The following is a 14,827-nucleotide window of genomic DNA, read 5'->3' on the forward strand; positions in this document are numbered from 1 at the left end:
CTGGTTACCACATTCTAAGACCAAAAAGTCAGGAAAACTCATTGTGAATCAAAATACTTCCCTAGTTTTTAGACAGTGCTCATGGAAGTTGGCACATATGTTTATCTTGGGGTAAAGACATGCAAGATTCATTTTATTAACATTCAGGAAACTGTATTCACATGGTAACAGCATAGGGTAGGGGATATTAATCAGTTTCCTTCGCAACTGGCACCTTTGGGTAGGGGAAAAATTAAGAGCTCGTTGCCAAAAAAATTTCACCTGAGAAAACTCAGGTTGTTTTTACCGGAGATTTTGCCCTGTGTTAAAGTCAATGGCAGAAAACAGACTTAACTTAGTTTTCAGTTTTTATCAGAGTTTTCTCAGGTAAAAAGTTTTATGCAACAGGCCCAAGGGCTTACCCCACACTTCAAGTGAAATTTACAATGGGAGAGGGCCTACAGTGAAATTTACAATGAGAGAGGGCCTACAGTGAAATTTACAATGGGAGAGGGCCTACAGTGAAATTTACAATGAGAGAAGGCCTACAGTGAAATTTACAATCAGAGAGTGCCTACAGTGAAATTTACAATGAGAGAGGGCCTACAGTGAAATTTACAATGAGAGAGGGCCTACAGTGAAATTTACAATCAGAGAGTGCCTACAGTGAAATTTACAATGAGAGAAGGCCTACAGTGAAATTTACAATGAGAGAGGGCCTACAGTGAAATTTACAATGAGAGAGGGCCTACAGTGAAATTTACAATGAGAGAGGGCCTACAGTGAAATTTACAATGGGAGAGGGCCTACAGTGAAACTTACAATGAGAGAGGGCCTACAGTGAAATTTACAATGGAAGAGGGCCTACAGTGAAATTTACAATGGGAGAGGGCCTACAGTGAAATTTACAATCAGAGAGGGCCTACAGTGAAATTTACAATGGGAGAGGGCCTACAGTGAAATTTACAATGGGAGAGGGCCTACAGTGAAATTTACAATGGGAGAGGGCCTACAGTGAAATTTACAATGAGAGAGGGCCTACAGTGAAATTTACAATGAGAGAGGGCCTACAGTGAAATTTACAATGGGAGAGGGCCTACAGTGAAATTTACAATGAGAGAGGGCCTACAGTGAAATTTACAATGGGAGAGGGCCTACAGTGAAATTTACAATGAGAGAGGGCCTACAGTGAAATTTACAATGAGAGAGGGCCTACAGTGAAATTTACAATGGGAGAGGGCCTACAGTGAAATTTACAATGAGAGAGGGCCTACAGTGAAATTTACAATGAGAGAGTGCCTACAGTGAAATTTACAATGAGAGAGGGCCTACAGTGAAATTTACAATGAGAGAGGGCCTACAGTGAAATTTACAATGGAAGAGGGCCTACAGTGAAATTTACAATGAGAGAGGGCCTACAGTGAAATTTACAATGGGAGAGGGCCTACAGTGAAATTTACAATGAGAGAGGGCCTACAGTGAAATTTACAATGGGAGAGGGCCTACAGTGAAATTTACAATCAGAGAGTGCCTACAGTGAAATTTACAATGAGAGAGGGCCTACAGTGAAATTTACAATGGGAGAGGGCCTACAGTGAAATTTACAATGAGAGAGGGCCTACAGTGAAATTTACAATAAGAGGGCCAAAGGTGAAATTTACAATGAGAGAGGGCCTACAGTGAAATTTACAATGAGAGAGGGCCTACAGTGAAATTTACAATGGGAGAGGGCCTACAGTGAAATTTACAATGAGAGAGGGCCTACAGTGAAATTTACAATGGGAGAGGGCCTACAGTGAAATTTACAATGAGAGAGGGCCTACAGTGAAATTTACAATGAGAGAGGGCCTACAGTGAAATTTACAATGGGAGAGGGCCTACAGTGAAATTTACAATGAGAGAGGGCCTACAGTGAAATTTACAATGAGAGAGTGCCTACAGTGAAATTTACAATGAGAGAGGGCCTACAGTGAAATTTACAATGAGAGAGGGCCTACAGTGAAATTTACAATGGAAGAGGGCCTACAGTGAAATTTACAATGAGAGAGGGCCTACAGTGAAATTTACAATGGGAGAGGGCCTACAGTGAAATTTACAATGAGAGAGGGCCTACAGTGAAATTTACAATGAGAGAAGGCCTACAGTGAAATTTACAATGGGAGAGGGCCTACAGTGAAACTTACAATGAGAGAGGGCCTACAGTGAAATTTACAATGAGAGAGGGCCTACAGTGAAATTTACAATGAGAGAAGGCCTACAGTGAAATTTACAATGAGAGAGGGCCTACAGTGAAATTTACAATGAGAGAGGGCCTACAGTGAAATTTACAATGGGAGAGGGCCTACAGTGAAATTTACAATGAGAGAAGGCCTACAGTGAAATTTACAATGAGAGAGGGCCTACAGTGAAATTTACAATGAGAGAGGGCCTACAGTGAAATTTACAATGAGAGAGGGCCTACAGTGAAATTTACAATGAGAGAGGGCCTACAGTGAAATTTACAATGAGAGAGGGCCTACAGTGAAATTTACAATGAGAGAGGGCCTACAGTGAAATTTACAATGAGAGAGGGCCTACAGTGAAATTTACAATGGAAGAGGGCCTACAGTGAAATTTACAATGAGAGAGTGCCTACAGTGAAATTTACAATGAGAGAGGGCCTACAGTGAAATTTACAATGAGAGAAGGCCTACAGTGAAATTTACAATGAGAGAAGGCCTACAGTGAAATTTACAATGAGAGAGGGCCTACAGTGAAATTTACAATGAGAGAGGGCCTACAGTGAAATTTACAATGAGAGAGTGCCTACAGTGAAATTTACAATGAGAGAGGGCCTACAGTGAAATTTACAATGAGAGAAGGCCTACAGTGAAATTTACAATGAGAGAGGGCCTACAGTGAAATTTACAATGGGAGAGGGCCTACAGTGAAATTTACAATGAGAGAGGGCCTACAGTGAAATTTACAATGAGAGAAGGCCTACAGTGAAATTTACAATGAGAGAGGGCCTACAGTGAAATTTACAATGGAAGAGGGCCTACAGTGAAATTTACAATGAGAGAGGGCCTACAGTGAAATTTACAATGAGAGAGTGCCTACAGTGAAATTTACAATGAGAGAGGGCCTACAGTGAAATTTACAATGAGAGAAGGCCTACAGTGAAATTTACAATGAGAGAGGGCCTACAGTGAAATTTACAATGAGAGAGGGCCTACAGTGAAATTTACAATGAGAGAAGGCCTACAGTGAAATTTACAATGAGAGAGGGCCTACAGTGAAATTTACAATGGAAGAAGGCCTACAGTGAAATTTACAATGAGAGAGTGCCTACAGTGAAATTTACAATGGGAGAGGGCCTACAGTGAAATTTACAATGAGAGAGGGCCTACAGTGAAATTTACAATGGGAGAGGGCCTACAGTGAAATTTACAATGGAAGAGGGCCTACAGTGAAATTTACAATGGGAGAGGGCCTACAGTGAAATTTACAATGGGAGAGGGCCTACAGTGAAATTTACAATGAGAGAGGGCCTACAGTGAAATTTACAATGGGAGAGGGCCTACAGTGAAATTTACAATCAGAGAGTGCCTACAGTGAAATTTACAATGAGAGAGGGCCTACAGTGAAATTTACAATGAGAGAGGGCCTACAGTGAAATTTACAATGAGAGAGGGCCTACAGTGAAATTTACAATAAGAGGGCCAAAGGTGAAATTTACAATGAGAGGGCCTAAGGTGAAATTTACAATAAAAGAGGGCCTACAGTGAAATTTACAATAGAAGAGGGCCTAAGGTGAAATTTACAATGAGAGAGGGCCTACAGTGAAATTTACAATAAAAGAGGGCCTAAGGTGAAATTTAGAATTAAAAAAAATACATAACCTCTTATCCAATTAACCATATTATTACTAGATTTTTTTAACTTTGCCTCAGGTTTTCAGATTGTCTTGAAGTCAAATTTTTTGGGAGTCTACAGACAATTTGATTTCAAAACATGTCGAAAACCTGAGGCAAAGTCAAAGTTTTCACTCTAGTTTGATGATAAATGGAAGGGTTCCACTTTGAAATATTGTTACATACACCATGTATAGCTATAAAATATGACATTTCATCTTTCAATTAATGCAATTTGCTTTTGAATATATCATATTTTAGACAAACTGACAACATTCAGCATTTGCATACCCTAAAAATTCTACCGGCCTTAACCTGAAGATTGCATCTGAGGCCAAGGATTAACCTCCGTCCTCGAGGCCGAGGCTGGCCTCAAGACCCACAACAATGAAAAAGTCTTGACCAAGTAAACAAAGAGATAAGTGCAACGCCTCTGGCAGTCTTGTCTGTATTATGCAATTTAATACAATGATAGTGCTGTCTTTGAAAAGACAAGGCAAAAGCGATTTTGTGTCTCGCCCACTTATGAAAATAAACAAAAATATGTCGTGATTTGCGAGGGCACGCAACAAGATTGTATCGAAAATTCATTGTGAAATGACTGGGATGGAATAACACTTGCCATAACAGCCTTGCACGTAAACTTTAATGTTGACCTGAAAATGACCTTTGACCTTACCATGTGACCTCCCACTGCAGCAAAAAATGCAGGTTGCCTAAGTACATCTACCATCAAAGTTTTGTTGAAAAGGGACTTACGGTTGCGGAGTTAGGTGTCATAAGAGGGTCTTGCATGTAAACTTTAACATTGACCTGAAAATTACCTTTGACCTAACCATGTGACCTCCGACTGCAACATAACATGCAGGTCCCCCAAGTCCATCTACCATCCAAGTTTGGTTGAAAAGTGACTTATGGTTGCGGAGTTAGGTGTCATAAGAGAGTCTTGCATGTAAACTTTAACGTTGACCTGAAAATGACCTTTGACCTTACCATGTGACCTCCGACTGCAGCATAACATGCAAGTCCCCCAAGTCCATAAACCATCCAAGTTTGGTTGAAAAGGGACTTACGGTTGTGGAGTTATGTGTCATTAGATTTGTGACGGACAGACGACGGACGACATTTGGATCCCTAAGTCTCGCCTTCACCTCTGGTGGGCGAGACAATAAATGATTATTCGAAAATAGCAACATTCATATGATAAAAAAAGTGGAACGCCTCGGTCAGTCTCGCATGCATTACGCGATTCGATATAGCAGCAGTGCTCACTTTGAAAACAGCTATTGAAGATTAAATTATTCACCAAAGAAACACTCATATGACAATAAAATACTATGTCCATTGACCCAACATGACCTTTGACATGTGCAAAACATACTTGATTACCTTTACATGCCCATTCTTAATACCCCAACACGGCCAAAGTTCATTGACCTTAAATGACCTTTGATATTGATCATGTGACCTGAAACGCGCACAGAATATTCAGGGAAACATGGTTACTCTTATAATAATAATAATAATACATGAGATTTGTATAGCTAACTTTCCATCTTGATTAGATGCTCATGGCGCTTCAGAGCAGAACAAAAAAAAAATATTTACATTTATATCTGAACAATAAGTCAATGTCTATCAAAAAGCACTCTTAAACAGGTATGTTTTCAGGTTGCCCTTGAAGGTGGTCACTGAAGTCTGGGTTTTCAAACCCAGTGGAAGAGAATTACACAGGTTAGTCCCTGCATGATCAAAGACCTGTTTCCTTCATGATTTCTTAGCAACTGACATTTGTAAGAGATTAGATGATGAGGATCGTAAATTTCTTGAGGGTTGGTAACTATGCATCAAAGACTTATTGCAACTGGGGGAAGTTCCATACACTACATGAAAAATCAAAAGAAGAATTTTAACTCATTGAGTGCTTCGTGCACGCTACGTATCCTACTATAACATGCCACACTCGTGCTCGCACGCCTACTATTGATTGCTTTGTGCTTGCATTGTTTCCTACCCTCGCCTGCTTCGTGCATGACTGCGCACATTCGGAATAACAATCATTGTTACGCCGTTTTGCATTGTATTGCGCATCGCATGCACGCCGTAATTAGCACTATTGTGTGCAGTGTGAACTCTGCTTTCTGACAGATGAACTTACTCACGCGGTTTACATTCGACTTTTTCGAGTATTTCTACATTTTTTACAAGATATGGCTCTGCCTCTGAGAGAGAAGAGACCTAGGTTTTTGATCCATACAAAACACTCCACAAAATGGAACTACTTGATACAACTCATATATTAGCGGTAAAGATAATAACCAATCCACATAATGAGGACATCATTATAAGGGGTATGAAATTTCCTACAACTTTACTACACAATATTTTGTGGATAAACTAATCGTTAGAGAGTTACAAGCAATTGTAATCATGACTATTGGAAGGAGTGAATACGACTCGCGATCCCAAAATCAATGTGGCACAGGGGGGTTTTGTGGCTGGCACAGGGGATTAGCATCGGATTAGCACTGTGGCATTGGCTTAGTAGTGTGCGTGGCATGTTAAGAGTTAAAGACTATGCGTTCCATTTAGAAATCTAAGCTGTAAGATCCCAATTGTTACTTGTATCTGTGACATGTTGTAAAAATGTACAAACACAACCAGAAATGTCATCACAACTTAATGTTTTAGAATTATCATTGGCAGAGAAATTAAATGATTTTCCTTCCAATGTTTTTTCTAAAAATCTATTTGAAAAATAATAAATACACCAAATATCAACATTCAGGATTAAACCAGAAAACCTGTGAATCAATGTTTTCAAAAGTTTAAACCCTGTAAAGTAAACCTACTTGGTTGTTTGACTCTGCATACTAGGAGAGAATCCTAAACCATTCAGGATCATTGCTGCCCTGTTAGAAAAATGAAGTAAAATCAATAAGATTTTCAGTTTCACCTGTCACTCGTGACTATCTTAACTTTCTTTGCATGCACTCTCTGATTATGACTGATATGTTAACTCACTGTAATGAAATCCTGACAAAGATGTAAGATATCAAAAATTTTGAGTACAATGAATAATTTATTGGAAAATATCACATCAAATTTCAGCACTAATTTGTAAATGCATCTACAATACACGCATCCTCTCCGTTTTTGATCATCTTCTGTTTCTATTTATATTGTATCATTTTTGTGTGCTTTTTCTCACCATTTTGGATGTGTAAATTGATGCATTATTAAGATAGCGCTACAGACAAGCTGTTTTCACACAAAGTTATGACAAAAAAATTGTCATAACTTGACAAGGCCCAATGGCAGAAGTATGTTAACAAGAATTTGTCTATTAAAACAGATAGGAGAAATTCAGGGATTTGGTTTTTGTATACCTTATCACATATCAGGGCCGATAGTATTTGGCTTTAAGAGAACCAATGGCAACACTAATATTATGATGAAGCTTTTAGAGCAAGGTTTGATATAGTACTTACTTTGAAGGGGCTTTATCTGCTTCTATCTCAGCTAACTTGGCATATACATCTGAGAGTTTAGCACCAAGACTTGGGTCAGTGCACCCACTACTGGAAAACACATAATATTATATCAGTGACAATCATTGTTTACGTTCTGATGCTGGTCATAATATATATTTTTTTTTAAAACAAGGTGGTTTGTGAACCATAAGTCTCACCTAATTTTTCCTGATCAATATTAAAGATAAGTAATACAATCTATCGAAGCACAGATGACCTTTGACCCAATCATCCTCAACAACACACATGTGGTATTACCAAAGGATCATATGAATCAAGTGTGATCAAAATTGAGGAATAAATAAAGAAATGAGAGCAAGTTGAACAAAAACTTCAAAAAAAGGAAGGAAATTACCTTATATCATTTGACATTCTGATCCCTAGATGGCCTTTGACCCCCCCATCACCCTCAAAGACTCACATGTGGTATTATCCAAGGATCATATGTACCAAGTGTCAACATAATTGATGCAGAAATAAAGAAATGAGAGCAAGTTTGAACAAAAACATTTTTGTGACAGACCAACGGACATACAGGAAAGTCTCTGTTGAAGGCAAGATAAATTAATTTGGTAACTAATGAATGAATTGGTTAAATTCTTGATTCTAAATGTCTTTTCCACTCCCTGTTCTACTCATTTCCTTTCCTCGCTAGCCACAGCTTTATCATGTTTATGACTTTACCTCTCATGTATTTTCATGTGTAGTTCCTTTTCATCCTTGAGTAACTTTGTTCTAAGTTCATCACATTCTAAGACACTGTCAATAGCCAATGTATCATCTCCTATTACTTCCTGCTCTACATGAAGAATTGAAATGTGAGATTGAAATTGAAGCTCCCGACTGTAAAGATAAAACAAGATTAAAGTAGTAGATTGAAACAACTTCATTCATTCAAAATGGTTTATTGAGATAAACAAGTAGAGCAACTCTGGCAGTCTTGCCTGCATGACACAATTCAATATACCTTTCATATAATGACACAATACTATATGCATTGACAATAAATGACATTTGACCTCGATCATGCGACCTAAGGCTTGTCAGTCATGCTTGATTACCCCTATATCAACATTTTATAAACTATATCTATGAACTTTGAAAGTTATGACAGCACTCTATTACCTCCAAAATGGCAAAAGTTCATTGACCTTCAATGACCTTTGACTTTGGTCATGTGACCTGAAACTTACATAAGATGTTCAGTGATACTTGATTACTCTCATGTCCAAGTTTCATGAACTAGATCTATACACTTTGAGTGTTATGATGGTTATTCAACAAATACCTCCAACATAGCCCAAGTTCATTGACCTTAAATAACCTTTGACCTTGGTCATGTGACTTGAAACTCAGGATGTTCAGTAATACTTGATTAACCTTTTGTACAAATGTCACAAATTTCTAAGTTATGATGACATTTCATAAATTTAACCTTAGGTTAAAATTTTGATGTTGATTCCCGCGACATGGTCAGAGTTCACTGACCTTAAAATGACCATTGACCTTGGTCATGTGACCTGAAACTCAGGCATGATGTTAGTAATACTTGATTAACCTAATGGCCAAGAACTAGGTCCATATACTTTCTAAGTTATGCAATCATTTTAAAAAATTGACCCTCGGTTCAGGATTGGTGTTGATGCCGCCGCCGTCAGGGAAGTGGCGGTTATAGTCTCACTCTACTTTGCAGTTGAGACAAAAATGAGCACTTTAAAAGAGCGCACTGCCATTCATTGTGAGGCTACTCAACTCAAAATCTGAATAGCTGGCTAAATAATAACAAATCAAAATGTTGTATGAATAATAGATTGTTTAGCTGACAGAAACAGAAATGGTGATTTATGTAGTTATGATATATGTTTAAATAATATTTTACTTTGACACATACTTTTAAGCTTATATTATACTTTTTTTAAGCTGGATATTCTACAAGCCATTATTCTTTTAGTTAATGCAATCTCTATATATTTTTTTGCCAATACTAAAAAGTAACACATATGTACATGCTTGCAGCAAAGGTGATTAATTGGTTTGCATGTAGTATATCAATTATATGACAGATGACATATTCCATATAGACAGTATTATAAACCCCAGACAACCAGATTAAATAATACTATAAAATCTTTATTGATCATATTATTTTTTTATTGTATAACCAATATTCACAGAGTCTACAGTGCATATCATTAAAGTTGACACTTTGAAAATGTCCTGGAATTGAAAAAAATACAACATTGGGATTTTTTCACACATATTCTTGGGTTTACATGTAGGTATTATCTATCGAATGACAGTAAACATTTTGACATAATGTTACACTTGAGTACTGTCCATTTTGGTAAAGCTTGCAGACAGTGGTTTGCACAGAAATGCTCTTTTTCACAGTGTGTCAATGAAAGAAAATGAAAATAAACTGACCATGCACTTCATTTCTCATATTTTGTCTTGCACATTCAGCCAATTGAAATAAATCACATACATGTAAACATTCTGTAATACCTAAACCTATCCACATTGATATTTTTTACCCTATGTAAGCACAACCTTTGATGGTATGAACGACATATGTCAGCAAGAGCTCCAAGTTTCGCTCAACGACTTGGTAACTGTTGATGAGAACCTAGCTACGACTGACACTGAGCAGGCTTCTACTGTCCTGGACTGCCAATGTCGTCTTCAAACCAGCCAAGATGAGGGAGAAGACAGTGATGACAGAAAGTCTGCTAATCCAACACCCCGGCAACCCAGGATTTCCAGTCGTTGGGAAGTGGCCAACAGTGTGGCAGACATCAAGGCTTTTGCTATCAGCAAGGGCATGGCCAACCTGCTGAGCCATTGTGAAGAGACAGTCCAGTGCTGCTTCCAGCAACATCACAAGGTTAAGCTGTTTGACTTCTTCCAGAAGGTTCAATCAGCCCTTTTCAGGAGCTACCACAATTGATATACTTCTAAGTATTGAAGGATATTACAGGGAAGCTAAACTAACAATGTGCCTCCTTTCATGGCTTTTGTGACAATGAAATATAATGACATGGTCTTGTAGCACATACACAATTATAACAGATGGTTCACGAACCACGAATCTCGCACGATTTCGCATTAATATGCAATATGATCTTTTGACCCTTAGATGACCTTTGACCCTATCATCCTCAACAATATTCATGTGGTATTACCCAGTGATCATTTGAACCAAGTGTGATCAAAATAGATGAAAAAAATAAGGAAATGAGTACGAGTTGCACAAAAACTTGAAAAAAGGATGAATGACCTCATCATTTGCCTTAACCCTAATTCCCCTCGACAATTTTCGTGATATATCTGCGGCGCAAAATTTTTTTACCTCGCCGCTCACTGACTTTTTACCTTCAAGTCTCACGCAAATTTGTGATGCCAAGGTATGCGGTTACGACATTACGCAACATTATATAAGTGCATGTCAGACCCAAAATTGCTCAAAAACGTGATTTGATGTACAAATCCAATGCAAATTATGTATTTAGCAAAAATTCATAAATGTGTCATTATTTCTACTTTTACTGATTATACTTAATTTTGCCTTGTTTATGATCAAAATTAAGTCTGGAACGATTTCCATCGAAAAAACAATAAAAAACAAAAAGTAAAAAACAAAGAAATACATAAGAAATTAAAAAAACAATAAAATACATAAGAAATCGGTCTTGGTACCAGAATTGTTTTCATTCACAATTGTTAGGAATGCTATAAAGAATATTTTCACCAAAAAATAGCATTCTAGGAGCTTTATTTAGTGAATTAGAGCAATAGGTATGATTTTATGAATAAATTAGCATAATTAATTCATACAAAATAAAAATATATGAATTCAGTGAAATTTACCAATGCAACTGCGTAGATTACGTCATTCTCTACCATCATGCAAATTTTTGTTGCGATCGTGCAATCCTCGGCCGAGATCTTAAGGGTGGGCTGTAATGCCCCCCCCCCCCCGGAATGACAAGAATCAAAATACCTCGGGAGATTTAATGTTAAGACCCTGAGATGACCTTTGACACCATTATCCTCATGGACACACAATGGGGAATTACCCAAGGATCATATGTACCAAGTGTGAAAAAAATTGACAAAGAAATAAAGATATTAAACCAAGTTAAACAAGAACTTGACATTTTGAACCCTGGATGACCTTTGACCTACCTTCCTCAAAAACACATGTGGGATCAGGGGTGATATTCACTCTTGAAAAAAAAAAAGACATACTTAAGTGAGGGATTGAAACAATCAAGCCAGAGGGAGTAATGTGACCAAGAGGGGTGTCCTCCCTCCCACAGTAGGGAATTTATGCAGTAATGGGACTTTAAATTGTGCAATTTTGTGCATACAAAAAGTCTATTTATGAAGTAAATTCCATCACAATAGTACATGGCATGCAACAATTTGCATGATCCTCCGTTGTAATAAAATACTAAGTGTTTTGTGAATATACTACGACGCTGAAAAAAACTCACAAAGGTCGCAGCTCAATAGTTGTTAACAAGAAAACGATTCATTTGCATGTCCATATCGATGACCATGATCACAATAATAAATGATAACTTGGCAAATTAGACAATGGTTATCCACGAAAACTTTTGATGCCTGCAAGAAATTCCCCTTGAAAAAATTTCACATGGTAAGAATAGATGAAACGTATCACGACCTGCGAACAAACATTCGCATACAAATTCCAAGATGCTAGCTCGCCTGCACCGGCCCGGGCAGCTCAGGGATGCCGTAAAAGCGCCAGTACAATACTGGGCCGGAAGCTCTTTGGTGCTGAAATTGCTCATAATTAGAGCCACATGGTGTAATATATATGGTAGCGTTAAAAATACCAAATCAGAAAAAAAAAATAGAGAAAAAGCATGGATTTTCAAAATTGGGTAAAAATGAAGGTAAAAAGTAAAGGTATGCCTTTAAAATAAAATATAAGGCAAACGCCAAACGTTGTCTCGCCTGCATATTGCAGTCATGAAGAGACTGCATGTCAAAACTATGCTATATGACTTCTGAGGCTGTCAGCAGTTTAGGGGGTGAATTGTGGTGTGAATATTATAATTATAAATGGTGCCAAGAAATACAGCTCATTAAATAAATAACAGTTTTTAAAGAATAAACAAGTAAAATACACAAAATCTGGTTAAGGTCTAGAGAGTACTGAGTTCTGAAGTAAAATGTTAGTATTAAAAAGTATAAAATTATAAAGTTAATTTCATAAGAGGAACAAAGTAGTGTGAAAGTTCATTGACCTTTGACCTTAATCAAATTCAACTCACATTCGAACCTGACCTGCACCTTCAAGAGATGGACCTCTGTTACGAGTTATGCGATCCCACCTCGAAGCTATAGAAAGTTATTGTGTGTACAACACAGCACAGTGCAAGTCATGGAAAGTTCATTGACCTTTGACCTTAATCAAATTCAACTCACATTCGAACTTGACCTGCACCTTCAAGAGATGGACCTCTTGTATGAATTTGGCAATCCTACCTCGAAGATATAAAAGTTATTATGTGTACAACCAAGCACAGTGCCAGTCATGGAAAGTTCATTGACCTTAATCAAATTCAACTCACATTCGAACTTGACCTGCACCTTCAAGAGATGGACCTCTTGTATGAATTTGGCAAACCTACCTCGAAGATATAAAAGTTATTATGTGTACAACACAGCACAGTGCCAGTCATGAAAAGTTAATTGACCTTTGACCTTAATCAAATTCAACTCACATTCGAACTTGACCTGCACCTTCAAGAGATGGACCTCTTGTATGAATTTGGCAATCCTACCTCGAAGATATAAAAAGTTATTATGTGTACAACACAGCACAGTGCCAGTCATGGAAAGTTCTTTGACCTTTGACCTTATTCAAATTCGGCTCACATTTGAACATGACCTGCACCTTCAAGAGATGGACCTCTGTTATGAATTTGGCGATCTCACCTCGAAACTATTGTGTGTACAACACAGCACAGTGCCAGTCATGGAAAGTTAATTGATTTGACCTTATTCCAATTCGACTCATATTCGAACTTGACCTGTGCCTTCAGGAGATGGACCTCTGGTATGAATTTGGTGATCCAACCTCGAAGATATAGAAAGTTATTAAGTGTACAACATAGCACAGTGCCAGTCATGGAAAGTTCATTGACCTTTGACCTTATTCAAATTCGACTCATATTCGAACTTGACCTGTGCCTTCAGGAGATGGACCTCTGGTATGAATTTGGTGATCCCACCTCAAAGCTATAGAAAGTTATTGGGTGTATAACACAATTGTTGACGACGACGCCGGAAATAGTGATACCTGTCTCGCTCCGCTACGCAGGCGAGACAAAAAATCAGAGTCTCAATTTAAAACAAAGGAATATCACCCATGGGTATTACCTAATGATCATTTTAACCATTACAAAAACATTAATGAACAGACCAGCGGCCCAAAAGGAAAAGTGATTGCTAGGTCTCTGTTAAACTTTGTTCAGGCGAGAAAAAAGGGGTGTGCTTTTTTTACTCACACTCTACAGGCTCCCTACAGAGTGGAGAAGGTGCACTTTAACTGTGCAGCAGTGATGGATCCAATGACCAGGTTAATAATAATTACATCTAAAAGTGATTAGAATCAGGAAGTATGAAGCACTATATGATTGTTATTTTTATAAAGAATAACATCAAGCTTGTAGTTCACCTGGCAATCATTTTCAGAAGTGTACTTTTTCCAGCTCCATTTCGTCCTACAAGTCCATACCGTCTTCCAAATGCTAAAGTGAAACTAGCTTCTTTGAGAAGTACCCTGTTGAAAAGTGAAATCAAGAAAAATATTGCAATCATAACTAAATCAAAGTTAAGATATTTATATACATTAGGGGTGTGTAGAGAAAATAAGAAATATGAAATAAATTGAAAAAAATTTAAAAAATATATAGATATGTGTGTATATATACTATATATATATATAAAGTAAAAATATACACAGTCAGTCGGCAAGCCCTCAAAAAGTAGCTTATTTTATCCACGTGATATTTATGACCAGAGGGTTTTTGCATTGTTAATGAGCTTGGTGCCGACGAAAACACCTCTTTTTATTTTGCCATTGCTGCTCTAAAATATTGGCCAAATTTCATGTTTTTGGCATCTTTATAAAGAAGAAAGGTCATGTGTCTGGATATTTAAAAAGATTGTGTAACATAGGCGAAACTTTTGATCTAAAACATGAGGGAAAATAATTATTTTCATGCAACAAAAGTTGTTGTTTTTCCACTTAATTTCTGTTCGAGCCCAAATGAATTTAGCAACTCAAAAACAAGAATACTGTGCTCTGATTGGTTATAGAGACCACAAACCCACGCAAAATTCCACCCACCAAAAAAAAAATTGTGCTCAAAATTTGAGCCCTCT

The 14,827-nt window shown here is 37.5% G+C and overlaps 1 protein-coding gene across 2 annotated transcripts in view; it reads right to left on the reverse strand.

Moving 5' to 3' along the window:
• The window catches only part of LOC121427445 (ATP-binding cassette sub-family F member 3-like), a 58,739-nt gene that overhangs the window by 17,725 nt on the left and 26,187 nt on the right, over window positions 1-14,827 (reverse strand). Inside the window, exons 7-10 of one of the 2 annotated variants that reach the window (XM_041623838.1) lie at window positions 14,118-14,222; window positions 8,090-8,248; window positions 7,364-7,450; window positions 6,725-6,784 (exon numbers count right to left, since the gene is read on the reverse strand). In XM_041623838.1, the coding sequence (XP_041479772.1) occupies window positions 6,725-6,784; window positions 7,364-7,450; window positions 8,090-8,248; window positions 14,118-14,222 (411 nt within the window). Of the gene's footprint in view, window positions 1-6,724; window positions 6,785-7,363; window positions 7,454-8,089; window positions 8,249-14,117; window positions 14,223-14,827 lie in introns of both variants that reach the window. The other variant, XM_041623837.1, reaches the window with a different exon arrangement.

This window comes from Lytechinus variegatus, chromosome 14 (assembly GCF_018143015.1).
Source record: "Lytechinus variegatus isolate NC3 chromosome 14, Lvar_3.0, whole genome shotgun sequence".
Classification (NCBI taxonomy): domain Eukaryota; kingdom Metazoa; phylum Echinodermata; class Echinoidea; order Temnopleuroida; family Toxopneustidae; genus Lytechinus; species Lytechinus variegatus.